The following is a 19,277-nucleotide window of genomic DNA, read 5'->3' as shown; positions in this document are numbered from 1 at the left end:
CTGAGTGTTTCTTATTTATTAAAGCTTAATCAGAAACCCTGTTACTCCCCGTCATCGTTTAGTTTAGTTCAAAGAGTATTGATAACACAAATCAGGCTTGTTGTGTTTTTTAAACATTTGGATCGTGTCGAATGCATCTAAAATAAAACATCTCGCATTAAGTTTCATCTCTAATAAGAATAGTTAGTTTAACACGCTATGCAAGAGCACAGAAACTAAAACACCGGTCCAGCAGCTCCAGATCTCTGTCAGGACAGAGAGGCTTTCCGTTATATGATCTCTGATGTTTGACGGGTCATGTGACGCTGAACACCTTTGATTCACTGCACACTTGTTGGTTTCTGACACTGATCTGATGGTGGTCACGCGGCGGAGCTAAAAAAAGCTGTGACTGCTCTGCAGCTGTCCGGTGTGAAGCAGTCGCTTCATTTATAACCTCAACACACCTCCTGAAAACTGCAACCGTTGCCATAGTGACCGGAGAGAGTGCGCTGTAGCTTTAAGAGGAGAATGGCTGGGTTTGACGTCAGTGAGTGCAGCGGGCGTGTTTACACGTTACTGATCACATCAATGTCTTTATTCCTGAACGGATGTGTGCGGCTCACAGTGACATTACTTGTGTGGGAACAACATGAGACGCCGGCACGCATCACACACACACACATTCACATCAGCACGACTTCTCTTCAGTTTGTCCCTTTGACATTGCAGCTGTCAAAACACAGAGTCCACCTCATCTGAACCTCATGCAACACAACACACAGCTCTTCTCATTGACCCACTTTCCATCATCACACACACACAGCCTGCAAACAACACAAGCTTAAACAGATTAACACACACACACAATATTGGCTCATTCTCATTTCCGTGCTGTATTATCACTCTTCCTCTCTTGGCGTCTGTACTGACCTGTCTCTCTCTCTCTCTCTCTCTCTCTCTCTCTCTGGTTGAGAGCGTTCAGTGTACGGCTCCTGTCTGTCCGTCCGAGTGACCGGCTGAACGCCAGCCCTCCCTCTGCTGCTTTATATAGAGCTCTGACAGCTCAGCTCACGCACAGAATTCTGGGAATCACAGGGACTCTCAGGGGGGGTGTGAAGGAATTTACAGCAGAGAACTGCAATGAAATTGCTCACAATTCAATTCACCTTTATTTGCATAGAGCTCCTCACAGTTTACACTGTTGCAAAGCAGCTTTACACGTGAGCACAACATAAAAACATAAAACTATCAAATTGTATAAAAAGTGTCTGGAGCTGGCATCATCTGACACCTTTACTTTTGAATTATTGCATATATATGCGTGATGGATGTGACAGAATGTTTTTGTCACCAATGTTCTGGGGCCCGTTTCAATAAGGAAGTTCAACCAACACCGAGTTAAAATCTGAACTCTGAGTTGATTTACTCTGAGAATCTTTACTCTGAGTTTTCAGTTTCAGAACAGCTGATTTAGTTTAATCCACTCTGAGTAAGTTCACTCTAGGTTACGCGCATGCAGCATGGCGATGAAAAGCCATCATCAATTGAGTGAAGATAGCACGATTCACCATGATAACGTCACGTGACAAAAAGCGCTCTGTTCATTTCTCGTCAATCTAATTGAAGGAACTGTTACAGGTGTACAGTGAATATGAGCAGATATTCATATAAAAGAGCAACACAGCCGCAGTAGCAGAAGAAAGAGAGTTGTCGAGGGAGAAACGTGCTTCACGTGTTAATGCGCAAGTTTATATGTCAATCACTTTTATATTTATTTTGTTGAAACTGTGAAAATGCGAATTATATTGAACTCTCTCGCTCTCATGTAGGTGATATCCTTCAGCAATAAAAAGATCTTGGCAGCAGCTGAATATGAAATATACGACGAAATGTAACGAGAATAAAGTCGAAATATAAAGTCGAAATGTTACGAGATAAACTCGATATATCTTGAGAAAAATCCCAGAATTGCTAGAAACAATGGCTGTGGAGGATTTGGTTGAATCCTACTTTAGATTAGGATTTAGCAATAAGGAAATTCTTTGTCTTTTGGCGCATCATCACAGAGTTATAATTAGTAAAAGGACACTGCAGCGGTTATGAAGAAAACTGAATTTATTCAGAAGAAAAATCAGACATGAACTAAGAATTAACTCACTGATTCAGATGACGTGCTTTAACATAACTACAACTACAACTACAACTTTCACGAAAATAAAATACGTATTACGACGAGTTTATTCTCGTAACATTTCGACTTTATTCTCGTAAACTTGAATTTATTTTTAACGTGGCACTAAAACGCCGTTGTAGAAATACAATAACATCATTCATTTAGGAAAGTTTAAAGAAATAAAATGGTCTTTCTAGTAGGATGCCTGATTGGGAAATGTTAAATATACTTCTTAAACTGGCCTTAAAAGTTAAGATAAAACGTCCAAACGGGGCCTCACAATTCTCTCCAGACATAAATATAATTCTCTGCGAATTAATGCAGATTCCTCTTCTATGTGTTCCTGAATAAACGAACATGTTATTTTAAGTTCTGTGTGACTAAATAGAGCGCGATTAGGAACACGAATCAATAAACAAATGACGTATGCAGATTCAACACCGCTCGCGCTTCAAAAAGGGGGCGGAGATTGTAACAAACCCTGGGTTTGCGGAATAAAACCTGCTCCAGACCAGGTTAGGTTCACGGAGTATGTTACTCTGGTTACAAACTCGGATTATAAAATACCTCGATTTTTGAAATGGTCTTGACTTACCCCGCGGTCGTGGGTTTGACATACCTCACATTCTGAAACCAAAAACCTTGAGTATTCCGTGTTCTGGGGTTGACTTACTCTGAGTTAGCACTTACCCTGCTTTCTGAAACGGGCCCCTGAACCATTTGTTTACATTTTAGTGAAACTTTTTTCACAAGTATAAACATCAAGTGTTCTATTTTAAGAAAGGCAAATAAACACGTGTTACGGATGTGAGAAAAAAGGACACAGTGTTTGGGAGACAAACTTTGTAGGATTTCTGTGATGTTAAAATTCACAAACCTGAAGCAATAATACCCAACACATGCAGAAGGGACGACTCTTCACAGAACATTAAATAGTTCGTTTTCATCTGTCTATTTATGAGGAATATGGACCGTTATGGATGAAATAATCCTGAAAACGGAATTTACATGACTATGAAAAATTATGCATTTAAATTCGTTAAAACCTGAACAGAGACCGGATATCTGAACCACCAAGTGTTGACATCTGTTAGTGTAGTAAAAACATTTGGTACAAACGTATTCATGGTAAGGTTGAAATGTTCACAGAATTTCCCATTTGTGCATATGTGACAGATGAGAGAATTATGAAGAATTAAAAACACGGACTGTCAACAGTGTTGGGTGTAACTAGTCACGAAGTAATGAGTTACTGTAAATTAATAACTTCTTCCTTGAAATATTAGTAAGGGATTACTTTTATTTTTTCTGTAATTTAATTAATTCAAATGTAATTAAACGAAATACTGTGTGTAATATATGTGGGTGCAATAGTGGAATTGACATCAAAATTTCTCTAACTTTAAAATCTGTGCTTTAATATGTAATTCACACATTTGTAATACTTTGGTCAGTTAATAAGAATAATTGATGTAGTTTTATATTATTGGTTTGAATTAATTAAAAGAGTCGTTTCATGTCTATCCTTGAATCACTTAAAGGTTTGTGACAATTTTGCAGTAAAATATAAAAAACCACTAGGCCAATGTTATAAATATTTTTCATCTGAGTACTTACAATATCTCAAATGTTTCCAACTGCTTTTAAATCCTGAAAAAATCTCCATTCAAAACAGTGGACCGGGGCCGTTTAGTGGTCAATTGCGTCAAATCCGCGTTACCCTTTGTTACCGCCTTTACTGACGTAGCAACCGCGTGACACTGTCGTAGACAGATGCGGAAGTAGTTTGTACCGTCGGTCAACATTTACTATGATTGATTTGAACACTTAAAAATGCACAGTGTTATCACACCATCGAACAATTACACAATTATTGTAACATCTTTGACTAACAACTTAGTTTTGAACCTTACATTACTCGGGACTAATTCATTATAATGAAATAAAATGATTTCATCAAACGCCACATTTATAAAACTGTATTACCTCTTAAGATAACATGATCTCTCGTTCCCGTATGACTGATGGCCATCAGTGGTGGAGTTGAAGACAACATATCCCATCATTCCACGCTTCTACACAGTGTCATCAAGCTACGCCATTGTTGGTGTTTTGATCGTGCGCCCTCTATAGGCGATTTCTACAAACTGTACCTTTAACTAATCAAGGTTGATGGTTGATATAAAAAGTAATCAGTAATAAGTAACTAAATGCTTTTTGGAGAGTCATCTGTACAGTAATGTAATTATACTATTAAATATGTCATTAGTAACTAGTAATGGATTACTTCTTCAGAGTAACTTACCCAACACTGATTGTCACACTAAAAACAGACTTCATGAACCCATCACAGAATGATCTTTCTCCACTATCTCTGAAATATTTGATCCATATTTACACGTTCATGTTTAAGCTGAAGTGATCGTGACTGTCGACCTGAAGAAAAAAACGACAACAGATTGAGTGTCAGTTACTGGAGTGTTCTGGAGAGATGTTATATCAGTTAATAAATGTTTATAATGTCAATCTGTATTGAGTCTGAACTCACACGCTCGCCTCAGTCTACATGTGTACAATTCACATCAATAAACACTCACAAAATAGTGTTTGTGTGACACAAGAGTCTCATTCACAGGACAACCGTCTCCATCTCATTACTGTGTTCTTTGAACACTTCTCTATTAAATCAAACCATCATTTCATTCAACATTTTATTCATGTTTCTGAAAGACACTAAATACAGAACACTTACGTGCTGTGTGGCGGTGAAGCTTATCACAACTTTTCTCACATATTCACATTATATATCATCCACATTAAAACAAAAACATTCCAAAAGACTTTGACTTCAGTCCAACACAAAGCATGAGGAAATAAAATCTCTTTATTTTCTGTCCTCAATACAGTTCTACACAACCATCGTGTCATTTACTCTTATAAAACATCTTTTCAAGAAAATGATCTAGTTTATACCTCACATTTGTGTCGTCTGAAATTGAATTGTTGCACAGAACCCACAACAGACTGCAAAATGATTTTATGGCTTTGCTTATTTCTACCTCCAGGTGGCAGTAAGTTCATCATCCATTAAAAAACTGTAATAAAGTAAAAAACATCATAGAGTTGTGTATGTGCTGTGTGTAGATCTGTTTTTGGGCACGAATGACAAACACTGTAACATCATCCATCAAACACCACAAAACTCCACAAACACGAGTCTCCTCAACACTTTAACAGTCTGTTCACAGATTCTCTCAACACTTTCATAAATACTACAAGAGAAAGAGAGAAATGATGAGAAGCAGCCCTAATGTCTTCATGACGATGATATTAAAGCAGTCAGATGCACTTGTGAAGATCTGAGACGAATAACAAAACTCCTTCAAGTGCTCCACAATATCAAGGCAGATAAAGAGACTGAGACGTGTGTCTGAATAACCCGGCACACGAGCAGTCCGCTCTGAATCCAGCACACGTGTTAAGTGTCTGATGTTAAACATCCAATGAGGTCTGACACGCGTGTGATGAGGCGTGCACACTTTCACTGAAATCTTAGACATGAGGTCAAACACAAGTGAGTGATCCTCGGCTTTAATGCACGGCAGGTGAGATGGCACTTGTGTTGTGTTCTTCACGTCTAGTCACACATGTTGGCATCTGAAAGTGCGACTTCTGTTCCCTTCGTGTCATTTATATTTCAACCCCGTGGATTTAGCCGGAGTCAGAGGCGTCCGGTTCTCTCTCATCTTCGCTCGGATTCTGTTCGTCAGACGGCAGGTGCACACGCTGCTCGTCCATCCTCTTGGCCTGAACTCTCTGGATGAGGTTGAAGAAGTCTTCGTCGGGGACGGTGGGGGCTCGCGGACCTCCTTCAGGAGGAGAGCAGCGCTGGTCGTCTATCCTGGAGGACTGAAGCACACAGAGAACTCACCGTGAATAAAACCAACAGAGAACCTGGTCAGACGTGTGATGTGTGCGCCAGTCACCTGACACTTGACCAGCATGTTGAAGAAGTCATCGCCGGGCTCCTGAGGGTCACACTCTCCACGCAGGTGACCCAGATTATTGTGAGTGATTCTGAGTCCAGGCAGATTGCTGACGCTCACCCTCTGATCGTCCAGACGCCGACTCTGCGTGCTGACGATCAAGTCAAAGAGCTCCTCCGTCTGAGGAGACGTCAGAAGACTGGTGTCTGAGAAGAGAAAGAGAAGTTATTATGTCTGTCACGTCTGCAGAATGTTGACGTGAACGTTAAACTCAATTATTTGGTAGTCTGTGAGTAAGAGTGAGACTGGCTGACCGATGACGTCGTTGAGGGAGTCTGCGTCCGCTCCTCCAGTGTTCTCGCCGTTGGTCGGCTCGTCCAGGTGACAGCGCTGGTCGTCCATTCGGCTGCTCTGAAACTTGCTCAACAGGTCAAAGAAACAGTCCTCGTCCGAATGATCCCGACTCAGTTTCTGCAGGGAAAAAACATCCGTCAAGTCAGATGACGCGTTTGCATTTATTTACGATATTCTGTCAGTGCAGTGTGCGACTCATGTGAGCTCTTATCACAATCTCTTCAGCTCTGTGTGTAGGATCACAATGACCTTTCAGCTGATCGCACACACACACATCATCAGTTTGATCATTCAGCTATTAGAGGACAAGATCAATAACAGTGTGAGATGCGAGCCATACCTATTCACAGCACATGACCGTGTCACTGTGATTCTCTCCATCACATGAACAAACACCAGCGCTCACATTCATCACACACATTACACAAAACTAACTGAGCACATCATCTGAACACTCCTTAAACATTCATTCATTCACCAGCCAATGAAATACAGAACGAATGACACGCCTGTGTGTGCAGTATCTAAGCATCACAACATACACACTTCTGTTAAACTGTTAGTTTACATCTGTAAATGAACAATCATGTGAATAAAAGCCTCACGTTCAGCTCAAGTGTGAATCCATCCTGACATCTCCACCGCTCAATCTCACACTACACCTTCACTGATCTCTGATCCCACAGAGCATTTACTTCAATTATTCACTTACACTGAGACACTGAGAGAGATTAAGAGAGAGAGAGAGAGAGAGAGAGACAGAGACAGAGACTGAGAGAGAGAGAGAGAGAGAGAGAGAGAGAGAGTGAGAGAGAGAGAAAGAGACACAGAGAGAGAGAGAGAGAGAGAGAGAGAGAGACACAGAGAGAGAGAGAGAGAGGGAGACACTGAGAGAGAGAGAGAGACACTGAGAGAGAGGGAGAGACTGAGAGAGAGAGAGAGAGAGAGAGACACTGAGAGAGAGAGAGAGAGAGAGAGAGAGAGAGAGAAAATGGGCCGTGAAAGGTCTTTGACCAAATAACATCATGGTTTCCATAGAAACCTCATCCCCAGTGTTATGGCCTTTGGTCACACTGATACATCCTAAAGCACACACACACATGTCTGGTTTATTATCTCCGTGGGGACAGTCCATAGGAGTAATGAGTTGTATACTGTACAAACTGTATATTTTATCCTCTAAAGTTCGTAGAAAACTTTTTGCATTTTTAGATCTAAAAATGATATTGTTCTATACAATTTATAAGCTTTTTTGCCCATGGGTACCTAAATTTTGGTCCCCAGAGTGACACGAGTTGGTGTGCATTCAGGTTTATGTCCCCACCGGGATATAAAAACATCTCCACACACACACACTCAAACAAGCACACTCACGCGCAGACACATTCGCACACACACACTCACGCGCAGACAGACACGCACACACACTCACATGCAGACACACTCACGCGCAGACACACACTCATGCACGCACACACACCACACACACACACACACTCATGGACGCACACACACAAACTCATGCACGCACACACACTCATGCATGCACACACACTCATGCACGCACACACACTCACGCGCAGACAGACACGCACACACACTCACATGCAGACACACTCACGTGCAGACACACACTCATGCACGCACACACACTCATGCACGCACACACCACACACACACACACACACACACACACACACTCATGGATGCACACACACACTCATGCATGCACACACACTCATGCATGCACACACACTCATGCATGCACACACACACACACACACACACTCATGAACGCACACACACACACACTCATGCACGCACACACACACACTCATGCACGCACACACACACACTCATGCACGCACACACACTCATGCACGCACACACACTCATGCACGCACACACACTCATGCACGCACACACACTCATGCACGCACACACACTCATACATGCACACACACTCATGCACGCACACACACTCATACATGCACGCACACACACTCATGCACGCACACACACTCATGCACGCACACACACTCATGCACGCACACACTCATACATGCACACACACTCATACATGCACACACACTCATGCATGCACACACACACTCATGCACGCACACACACACACTCATGCACGCACACACACTCATGCACGCACACACACACACACTCATGCACGCACACACACTCATGCACGCACACACACTCATGCACGCACACACACTCATGCACGCACACACACTCATGCATGCACACACACTCATACATGCACACACACTCATGCACGCACACACACTCATGCACGCACACACACTCATACATGCACACACACTCATACACGCACACACACTCATGCACGCACACACACTCATGCACGCACACACACTCATACACGCACACACATTCATGCACTCACACACACTCATGCACGCACACACACTCATACATTCACACACACTCATGCACGCACACACACTCATGCACGCACACACACTCATGCACTCACACACACAGACTCTCGCACAAAATCAAAATTTGACAGACAGACAGACTTTGATTCAGACAGTGAGCCCACGTACAGACTCTGAGCATGACGGACAGACAGACGCACAGACAGGCATTGCGACAGACACTCACTGGAGGTGTGACATGAACGGTGATGTCATCAGTGTCCACAGGTGAGTCGAGCCACTGTCTGTCATTTGATGATGGACTGTCTGTGTGTTCTCCCGTGCTGCAGTGAGACAGCTGATGCTGTGATCTTCTCAATCCACCATTAACACCTGCAGCATCTCCATTCTGTCACACATGCACCCACGCACACAAACAAGCACACACACCGCAGAAACACACCACATGCACACACACATGCACACACAGTTCTCATGAAACGCTGGTGATGATTTGATGAATGTGTAGATTCTCTGAGTGAGCTGATGTGTGTTGTGTTGTGTGTTGTGTTTGACCTTCTCAGAGCCGTACTTCCACAGCTCAACACTGTCCACACTGCTCCTCTTACTGAATTTGGGTCTGGCGCCTGTGAAGAGGTCACAAATGAGAAAGTGTTATCTCTGAAGATAGTCTTATCTTTAATCTGAAGCCGAGTTTGTGTGTTTCCAGAGGATTGTGGGATGATTTTTCCAGGGTTCATTACACAGTCAAGTGAGTTTGATTATGACGAATGATGTATATGAAACTACATGTGAATTCTGATGAAGTTAAGATAAGTCTATAAGATAAGACAGTTTAGCTCTTACCCTGAACTTTAAACTCAGCCTCAGAGGGAGAGAGATCAGCGTCCTTCACACCAACCACCTCCATCAGCTCCTCTACGTTCATCCCGGCCGTCAGCTCTCCGTTTCTGTCACCGATCTGACAGAGAGAGAGAAATGAGTTCATGATGAGCGAGGCAGGAGAACACAGGATGATGACATCACTCACCTCTCTGGAGATGGCCAGATGTTTTCTAGCGTAATGTAAAGCCTGACGGTGATTTCCTAATAACACATAAGCATTACCCAAACTCCAACACGCACGACCCTCTCCAACCCTACAACACACACACACAGAAAGAACACAACTGAACATCTACTCTGTGTGTGTGTGTGTGCATGCGTGTGTTTGTGTGTGCGCCTGTGCGTGCTTGTGTGTATGTGTGTGTATGTGTTGACACCTGTCTCCGAGCTCTTGAGCGATGATCAGGTGTTTCAGGTGATGTTCGATGGCTCTGTCATACTCTTGCAGTAGCGTGTATGTGTTTCCCAGACTGTAACACGCTTGAGCTTCCATCACCTGATCCTTCAGCTGCCGAGAGAGCTGCAGAGTTTTCCTGAACACAAGAGAAAACACACAACATCTAAACATGGGACGAGTGCATGCAGTCATTCCACCTGTTGTGCGGTTGCTGTGATGAAGTTGTGTACTTCATGTGAAGTGTTTGAGTGATGCTGAGATGATGAGCACATCAGTTGTGTTTGTGTATGCGTGCGGCAGTGGACGTCAGCTCCTGTAGATGGCGCCGTGCTCACCTGTAATACTCTGTTGCTGCGTTGAACTGGCCGAGGAATATAAGAGCGTTGCCTAGGTTACTGTACGCTCGCCGCTCGGCCGCCTTGTCACCAAATTCTTTGGCAATGGAGAGACGCTGTGAATAACAAGAAGGGCTTGTGTGTGACTTTGATCACAAACTAAAGACACACAACATGAAGCAGAACACACAGTTTGAGGGGAAAAGCGTGTGTATTTCACAGATATGAGGACTGCTGTACCTCTCTGTGGAACTTGATGGCCTCAACAAAATTACCCAGCAGGTAATGGGTGTTGCCAAGGTTACCAAAGGCCCGGCCTTGAGCCGCTCGGTCTCCCAACTCCTTCACCAGAGCCAGATTCATCCTACAGAAGAGTCACAATCTTCATCACGTCTGTGTTTCATTTCACAACACACGACTCAAGAGCTCCATCAATACCATCTACAGAGCTCTTGTTTAGAGATGATAATTCTGTGTATAGAACTACACTACCCATAATGCCCAACAGAGAGATCCACCAATCCACTAATCTCCCTCATGTGGTTGTAAATCTGAACGTGAGTTTTTCTTCAGTAGAACACAACAGAAGATATTTTGAGAAATGTCTCAGTGGTTTTGTGGTTGTACATTGGAAGTCAATGGAGTTCATTGTTTGTTTGAGGATACACATTCTTCAAAATATCATCTTTAGTGTTGTGCAGAAGAAAAAAACTCCCACAGGTTTGACATGAGAGTGTATCAATGATGACAGAATTGAACACTTGAAAGAATGGGTGCACTGTCACTTTTAGACACAACCTTAAAATGCTGTAATTCGTAATAAAAGCTTTTTTAAACTCAGTAGAAGAAGGTTTCTTTTTAAGTCAGTGTTGTGTTGTTCTCTGTGAGTGGAGCAGATTTTCAGGTTGTGTGTTTGTCAGTAAACAGAGACACACATGAGGGAGCAGATGATGATGATGATGATGATGATGTCTCAGTCTGACACCTCGGGTCTCTCCGCGGCTCATTTCTGAGCTGTTTAAGCTTGTGTTAAACGCCGCTGATAGCAGCACACGTCTCAGTGGATTCTCTTCATCACACCTCAGATATATTCATGTATTGTGTGTGTTTGTGGCGTGTCAGACTCACTCGTAGAAGGCCGTGGCTCGCTGTAAATTATCTCTCACATCAGGATGAAGATCTCCGGGGTCTTGTGAACTCCCCCACAGTTGCTGTTTTCCCTTCGCGTGAAACACGTTTCCCATGTTATACAGCGCCCGAGCCTCACCAACCTGTCACAACATCCAAACGCTTTCATCTTTATCAACATCACAGATCTCCACATCACACAAAAGAGGAATGTTGACATGATGAACTCAATCCAACAGAGGCTTCGTCGTAATGGATGTTTTACAATGTCAAAGATTGAAAAGTCTAAACATGTATTTATTTGAGAAGCTTGCTAATAAAATTGAATCAGGTTTTCTTTCACACTGACCAAACCTCTCAGTTAAGTAGAATAGGAGAGATGTGTGTTTTTATGCCGTTTTTCACTTGTCACCTTGTCTCCCTGTTCTTGAGAAATGTCCAGATGTCTCTGACAGCAAACAGCCGCTTCATCATATCTGGCCAGAACCTTCAGCGTGTTTCCCAGATTCCCGCTGGCTTTCCCTTCCCCGATGCGATCACCTATGGTCCTGATGACATCAGAATGACATCACTAACATGAACATCACCAGCCAGAGTGACTGTAGTGTGAGTGTTTGAGCGGTGTTACCGAGCGAGCGTCAGGTCGTGTCTGTGATACTCCAGGGCTTTAGCGTACTCCTTCAGGTAGAAGTAAGCGTTTCCCAGCTGACTGTAAATGGCGCTGAGTGTCTTTAAATCTTCTGTTCCCACCTGGACCGCTGCTTCAAAGAACGCTGTACCACCCTTAAAATCACCGGCTTTACACAACCTCTCGCCCTCAAGAGCCAACTCCAGACACGACGCCTCCATCCTGACAACACAACACAACACACACGTCTGCTTTATTATCTCTGCTGGGACAGTCCATAGGCACAATGAGTTGTATACTGTACAAACTCTATACATTATCTCCAACACCTAAACCTAAAGATCCTAGAAAACAAACACACTCACATAAACAAACACATACAAACAAACACACAAGCACACACGCATGCACAAACACATGCGCTCACACACACACACACACACACACAAACGCATGCAAAAACACATGCATTTTCCATTTTCCATGCATTTTAAATATAAACCCTATATTCCTGATGTGCTGTCACTTGACTTTTAGAAAATCGTTTCCTCAAATAAATACTTGAACAATCACGGCCATTACTGTGTGTGTAAAGACATGACACAATGTGTTGAGATTCAGATGTTTGTGTGTGTTGAAATGGTCAGTGTTGGAGAGCTCTGGTGTTTCACTGTACTCAGTTCAGCTCTGTGAAATGTTTTTTGCAGTAATGTGAGAAACAGAGATGCTTTGGTCTTCAGCGCTGTGCTTCACAGAAGAATTCACCTCCTCTACATTCATGTGGAATAATAATAAACTCCATTCCTTCAGCTTCTCAAAGCAGCGTGTGCTCCAACAAAAGCTGCTGCCGCTACATTGAGCTGTTGTTGCCGGGGTGTGTTGCTATGTGGTTGCTAGGGTGTTCTGAGCACCGAGGTCAGTCCAAACCCTTCCAGCAGTAAACATACTTTAGTACTGAGCTCAAATGTTAAAACTGTTGATGAAGATCCTTATTATTCATTCATATTCTACACAACTACACATTCACGTGTGTTGTCACCTCTATGATTCCATCATCATAGGATTCTAGAAGCACACATGCGTCACACAAACACATCTATAGATACCTGCATCTGGGTTTGCTGCGAGCTGTTTCAACATAAACGTTGAGTTCCAGATTCAGAGGTCTCAGGGTGGCCAGCGGTCGAGGGCCGTGATGAAGAAGACGACACACCGCTATCTGAGCACGGCTGAGAGGACACGCTACACTCGACATCATCTCACACTACACAACAACTGAACTGAGCCAAACTCCAACAAACACACACACACACACACACACTACTGAACAGGTGAATCCTGCGTGACGACACACAGACGCTGACACTGATCACTGCTCTAATTCTCCTGAAGGACACAATAATCCTACACCTGCTGACACACACACAACCTCTGCTCACACACACACACAACCACTGCTCACACACACACACACACAACCTCTGCTCACAAACACACACACACAACCTCTGCTCACAAACACACACACACAACCTCTGCTCACACACACACACACACAACCTCTGCTCACAAACACACACACACAACCTCTGCTCACACACACACACACACAACCTCTGCTCACAAACACACACACACAACCTCTGCTCACACACACACACAACCTCTGCTCACACACACACACACACACACACACACACACACAACACAACCTCTGCTCACAAACACACACAACCTCTGCTCACACACACACACACACAACCTCTGCTCACAAACACACACACACAACCTCTGCTCACACAACACACACACAACCTCTGCTCACAAACACACACACACAACCTCTGCTCACACACACACAACCTCTGCTCACACACACACACACACACACACACAACCTCTGCTCACAAACACACACAACCTCTGCTCACACACACACACACAACCTCTGCTCACACACACACAACCTCTGCTCACACACACACAACCTCTGCTCACAAACACAACCTCTGCTCACAATCACACACACACACATAGCCTCTGCTCACACGAACAAACACAACCTCTGCTCACCAACACATGCACACAACCTCTGCTCACAAACACACACACACACACACACACACACAACCTCTGCTCACAAACACACACACACAACTTCTGCTCACAAACACACAACCTCTGATCACAAACACACACACACATAAGCTCTGCTCACACACACAACCTCTGCTCACAAACACACACACACACACACACACACAACCTCTGCTCACACACAACCTCTGCACACACACACACACACACAACCTCTGCTCACACACACACAACCTCTGCTCACAAACACACACACACAACCTCTGCTCACACACACACAACCTCTGCTCACAAACACACAAACACAACCTCTGCTCACAAACACCCTCACACAACCTCTGCTCACACACACATACACACACACACACACACACAACCTCTGCTCACAAACACACACACACAACCTCTGCTCACACACACACAACCTCTGCTCACAAACACACACACACAACCTCTGCTCACACACACACAACCTCTGCTCACAAACACACACACACAACCTCTGCTCACACACACATACACATACACACACACACAGTCAATGTGTGTAAGTCCTGAAAGAATTCTTATAAAATGAGTCATAAAAGCTCTTTTATTACAGATCTGATGGAGAAATAAAGTCAGTTCAGACATTCCATCTCTTCAGTATCAATGAGAGAGAGGTCATGATGAACATCACTGCTCAGACTTCACCCCATGAGATGTTTGGGGTTAAATTGACCTGCTACTTGCAATACGTTTGTAAAACTTGATTCTAATTGACTTTTTCTGATTTGTGTCAAATAATTCATAGATATGTTCATCTTATGTTATAGATTTTCAGAATGTTTGCACACACTTTAACCCACTCGTTCATGTTTGGGGTCATATTGACCCCATTTTCTTACTGTGTGAAAAATAACTTAACTTCTATATATTAACTTCTATATATTAACTTAATGTTCTATTTGACCTTTTCCTGATGAATCTCATGAGTAAAATATTAGTTTTAGTTTCTACTTATCCTAGCAAACATCACACACACAACCTCTGTATGTGTGTGTTACTATTGTGAAATTGTATTTATTGTTCAGTTTACATTTTGGTGTTATTCAAAATGACTTGCAGTGAACAGGGTATAGTGCAGTGTTTGGGACCCATGATGACCTTCGACCTTCGACCTTCTACTGCAATGCTCTGTCAACTGAGGAACAGGAAAACCTTTGAAGATGTTGAATGTTGTTATTTTGTGTGTGTGTATAGCCTACATACAGAAGTGTTTCTGTAGCTCAGTTGGTAAAGCTTTAGCAGTGCAAAGGTCATTAGTTCAAATGCCAAGGAACACGTAAAACAATGTATACTGTAAACACAGTACAGAAATATGTATAGCTTAATGCATTTAACCTTTGAACAAAACTTGCAACAAATGTAATCATTTTAATATTTTCATAAATATTGATAAATTCATGTGGTGCAAAATGCTGTTTTTCTAGGTACACGAAACAAGTTAAATGTAGAAAAAGATTGATATAAAAAATAGTTCTTAAGACTTCATGTAAATTATTAGGTATCTTAATTGTGAGTAAAAAAATAAAACATGTACACATTTAAGAGTTTACACAGGAGGATTAAAGGAGTTCTCTGTTGTGTTAAAGTATCAACTAACTTTGTTTCAGATGTTTCTCTTCAAACAGAAGACCAGAAACATACAATAACAGTCCTTATAAAACAAAGTTTAAACAATAGTTCTATTAGTCAACTTCTGTTGAAGTAAAGATAATAATGTATACCTTCAGTGTACTCTAAGTTTCTCTAGAAACCAGTTCAGTGTTGTTTGTGTTTATCTGGCACACTTACTGAAGAGCAGTTTAACTCACGTCAGTGTCGTCATGTGATCGCTGACATCATCATCATCATGTTACGGACACACACACATGTTTGATCTCAGCATCAGTCTGATGTAAGTGCGCCGTATGACACACGCCAACTGAATATTTAACACCTCAAAGCTTTATGTGTGTGTGTCACATGTGATGTTGTGTGTCTCTGATTAAACACACACACATGTGAGCCTGCTCTTTCTAATGGATTTGTGGATTATTCCTCACTAATCCAGAATTACACCTAATGGGATTGACACACACTGACATGAACTAGATCCTAATGAATTCTGAGACGTCTGACACAATAAAATGATCCTGTAGAACCTGATCAACAAATAAAACTGAAGATGTGTGTGTTTCCTCAAATCATCCAGAAAATGTCCAGTCAGACGTAAAGGAGGCGATTGCAAAAGCAAACATAGGAACATCACATAAAGCAGCTCCTTAAAGTCACAGAAACTAAACTAAAGATCTTCATTGTTTCTGCTTTACACATCACATCTCCTCAGAGAGGTCAGCACTGAAACACAGACTCAGAGCAGTTCAACACATGAAGATGATGAAAGCTTCAGATCCGTCACAACAGAGTTCAACTGCTGAACGACACATTTCATTTCAGAGAAGACACAACAACTCCTTGTGTTCCTCAGCTGCTCACCGAGTGTGTGATTTCACTGATGTTAGGTGCGTAATCTAATAAAGCATCACACACATCATCATCATCATCATCATCATCATCATCGTGAGTCACAGTGACGTGCAGGGAATGAAGTGTAGATGAGTCACAGCTCTGATGTCACACAACACAAAATAAACCATCACTAATACACAATGAAACATCTGCACAAAACCTTTATTTGACCTTCTGACACACACACACACACACACACAATTCTCTCATCAGTTATTCCTCCTCATGTGGTTGTAAATCTGTCTGTGAGTCTTTCTTCGGTGGAACCCAAAAGAAGATATTTTGAGAAATGTCTCCGGGGTTTTGTGTTCATACAATGAGAGTCAAAGGAGTTCAGTGTTTGTTTGATTGTCAACGTTCTTCCAAATATCTTCTGTTGTGTTCTGCAGAAGAAAGAAACTCACACATGGGGATGAAGAAATGATGACAGATCTCTCACTTTTACACTGAATGCTGTTAACACACAATCACTAACAGTACAACAACTCTGTCATTGACAACACAAAATCGTCTTTTAAGTTTACTGCGGATGGACAAATCCAGCAGAACATCTGTGATGTCATGATACTGAGAGATCAAACATTCTGCCGTTACAATTCTCACAACAGCCAGAAATCAACAAAGTGAAATCTGTGTCTTGACGACACAATCATGAGATCTCATGTGATCTTGAACACGTATGTGCAGACCTCCAGAGAGAGAGAGAGAGAGAGAGAGACACGTCTGCTGCCGGTAGAGTTTCTCCTCTCCCCCCGTCCATAGGCGGTGTCCCCCCGTCCCACAGAATCCCCTCCTGCTGATGTTGTGTTCTTACCTCGAGTGGAGCCTCTTGCTGGTGAGATCCGTCTCTATACTGCCTGCTGACTGAGCCATGAGTGAGACGCACTGAGATCTCCAGCTGCTTCCCTCTTCTTCTGAGCAGTCGCACTTCAGCCTGTGTGTGAGTGTGTGTGTGTGTGTGTGTGTGTGTGTGTGTGAGTGAGTGTGTGTGTGCAGCAATGGCAGCTGGCAAGGAAGTGAGGTATTGTGCAAACACTCCATATAAGGTCAAGCCCCGCCTCTTGTGTGACGGTCAGAAGCAGGAAGTAGATTGTGTGTGTGAATGTGGCTTTATTCATGAGCTTCATTCCTTTCAATGAACTAAACTCTCTTATTTCTCTCTACACAAATGGTTTAGTGGCTGTTCATAAGAATAAAAAGAGAAAAGAATTAAGCTGCATGACAACACAAACTCACTGGTGTCACATGTATGTCACATGTAAGAACTCATCTCATCACATGTGAGTTAACATGTTTTTGCACATGTGAATGAATGTGTTTTGTAAGTGTTGGCGCTTAGAGGAAGTTGCTCGTACAATCTGAATCAGCGGATTCTTTTCAGTCAGAATTAACGTTACACACAAACACCGATGATCTGTGTCATCTAAAGTAACTTTAGTGCTCCGTCACATGAGCTGATTAACTCACATCCGTGATGCTGTTCGTCTGAAATAAAGTGAAGAGTCCCGTCAGTGTCGGAGAGATGTTCAGAGGATGTGTTCATGTATAATAGCGCCCCCGTCCGGCGCCTCCACGCACTGCAAACGTGTTCAAACACGCTATTGTTATTCAACCTCAAGTTCTTTATTGCCATATGTACTCGAAGTACAACGTACTTCTTACTTTGTTTTACTGAGCTAACGGTATTTTCTACACAAACCTTCGTGTAATTTCAAATAAGCACAATTTAGTTTGTGGGCTGTTCCCTAAAATTTCACGTTTTGCTCATTTCAAGAGTGTAGTGGCGCGTGTGCGCGCGAGCGCGCGTGGTGACGTGTCTCGGTGCGTGAATTCCAATCATTGTTTCACATCAGCTTACGTACCTCCGCCAACCTCCATAAATCAAAGAAGAAGAAGAAGAAGAAGAAGAAGAAGAAGAAGAAGAAGAAGAAGAAGAAGAAGAAGAAGAAGAAGAAGAAGAAGAAGAAGAAGAGAAGAAGAAGAAGAAGAAGAAGAAGAAGAAGAAGAAGAAGAAGATCATCTTCGGCTCGAGCGCAGAATATCACGTGTGTATTTATCAGTATATGTTCTTTTAACACGAGTGTGTTTCTCACTTTAAACTGAAGTTTCTTTCCGCTGATCGTGTTATCTGAACATGTGTGTTTGGTTCTCATGAATCTTCATTTTAATGTTTGTAACTCAGTTCTGATTATTGTATTGTTATTTACAATAACAATGTTTCTTATGAACGTGTGTTTATCTTTAATCGAAAACTCAAAACGCACTTCAAAATGAATTTATTCTCGCATTTTTTTCCAAACATCACTTCATATCTTAAGCTTAAATGTATGTTTGCATATTTA

General features: G+C 42.5%; 2 protein-coding genes across 4 annotated transcripts in view; both read right to left on the bottom strand.

Annotated features, from left to right (window-relative positions):
• ak1 (adenylate kinase 1) overlaps positions 1–3,838 on the bottom strand; it is an 11,867-nt gene extending 8,029 nt beyond the window's left edge. The window contains exon 1 of one of the 3 annotated variants that reach the window (XM_056747417.1): positions 3,773–3,838. The gene's annotated coding sequence lies outside the window, so the exon portion shown is untranslated. Of the gene's footprint in view, positions 1–912; positions 1,060–3,772 lie in introns of those variants that run through there. The other 2 variants (XM_056747413.1, XM_056747416.1) reach the window with 2 other exon arrangements.
• Positions 3,839–4,852: 1,014 nt separating this feature from the next.
• Positions 4,853–18,074, bottom strand: gpsm1b (G protein signaling modulator 1b). Its single transcript, XM_056746246.1, has 14 exons — positions 17,750–18,074; positions 12,286–12,507; positions 12,070–12,205; positions 11,658–11,800; positions 10,770–10,893; positions 10,530–10,645; positions 10,175–10,330; positions 9,943–10,051; positions 9,759–9,873; positions 9,468–9,538; positions 9,139–9,300; positions 6,456–6,612; positions 6,142–6,347; positions 4,853–6,064 (listed from the first exon to the last, which is right to left on the bottom strand). Exons 1-14 carry the CDS (start codon positions 17,974–17,976, stop codon positions 5,867–5,869), a joined length of 2,142 nt encoding a protein of 713 aa, XP_056602224.1. The 5' UTR covers positions 17,977–18,074; the 3' UTR covers positions 4,853–5,866.
• Between the last annotated feature and the right edge of the window lie 1,203 nt (positions 18,075–19,277).

This window comes from Triplophysa dalaica, chromosome 4, assembly GCF_015846415.1.
Source record: "Triplophysa dalaica isolate WHDGS20190420 chromosome 4, ASM1584641v1, whole genome shotgun sequence".
Lineage (NCBI taxonomy): Eukaryota > Metazoa > Chordata > Actinopteri > Cypriniformes > Nemacheilidae > Triplophysa > Triplophysa dalaica.
This window is presented reverse-complemented; position numbering and strand designations above follow the sequence as displayed.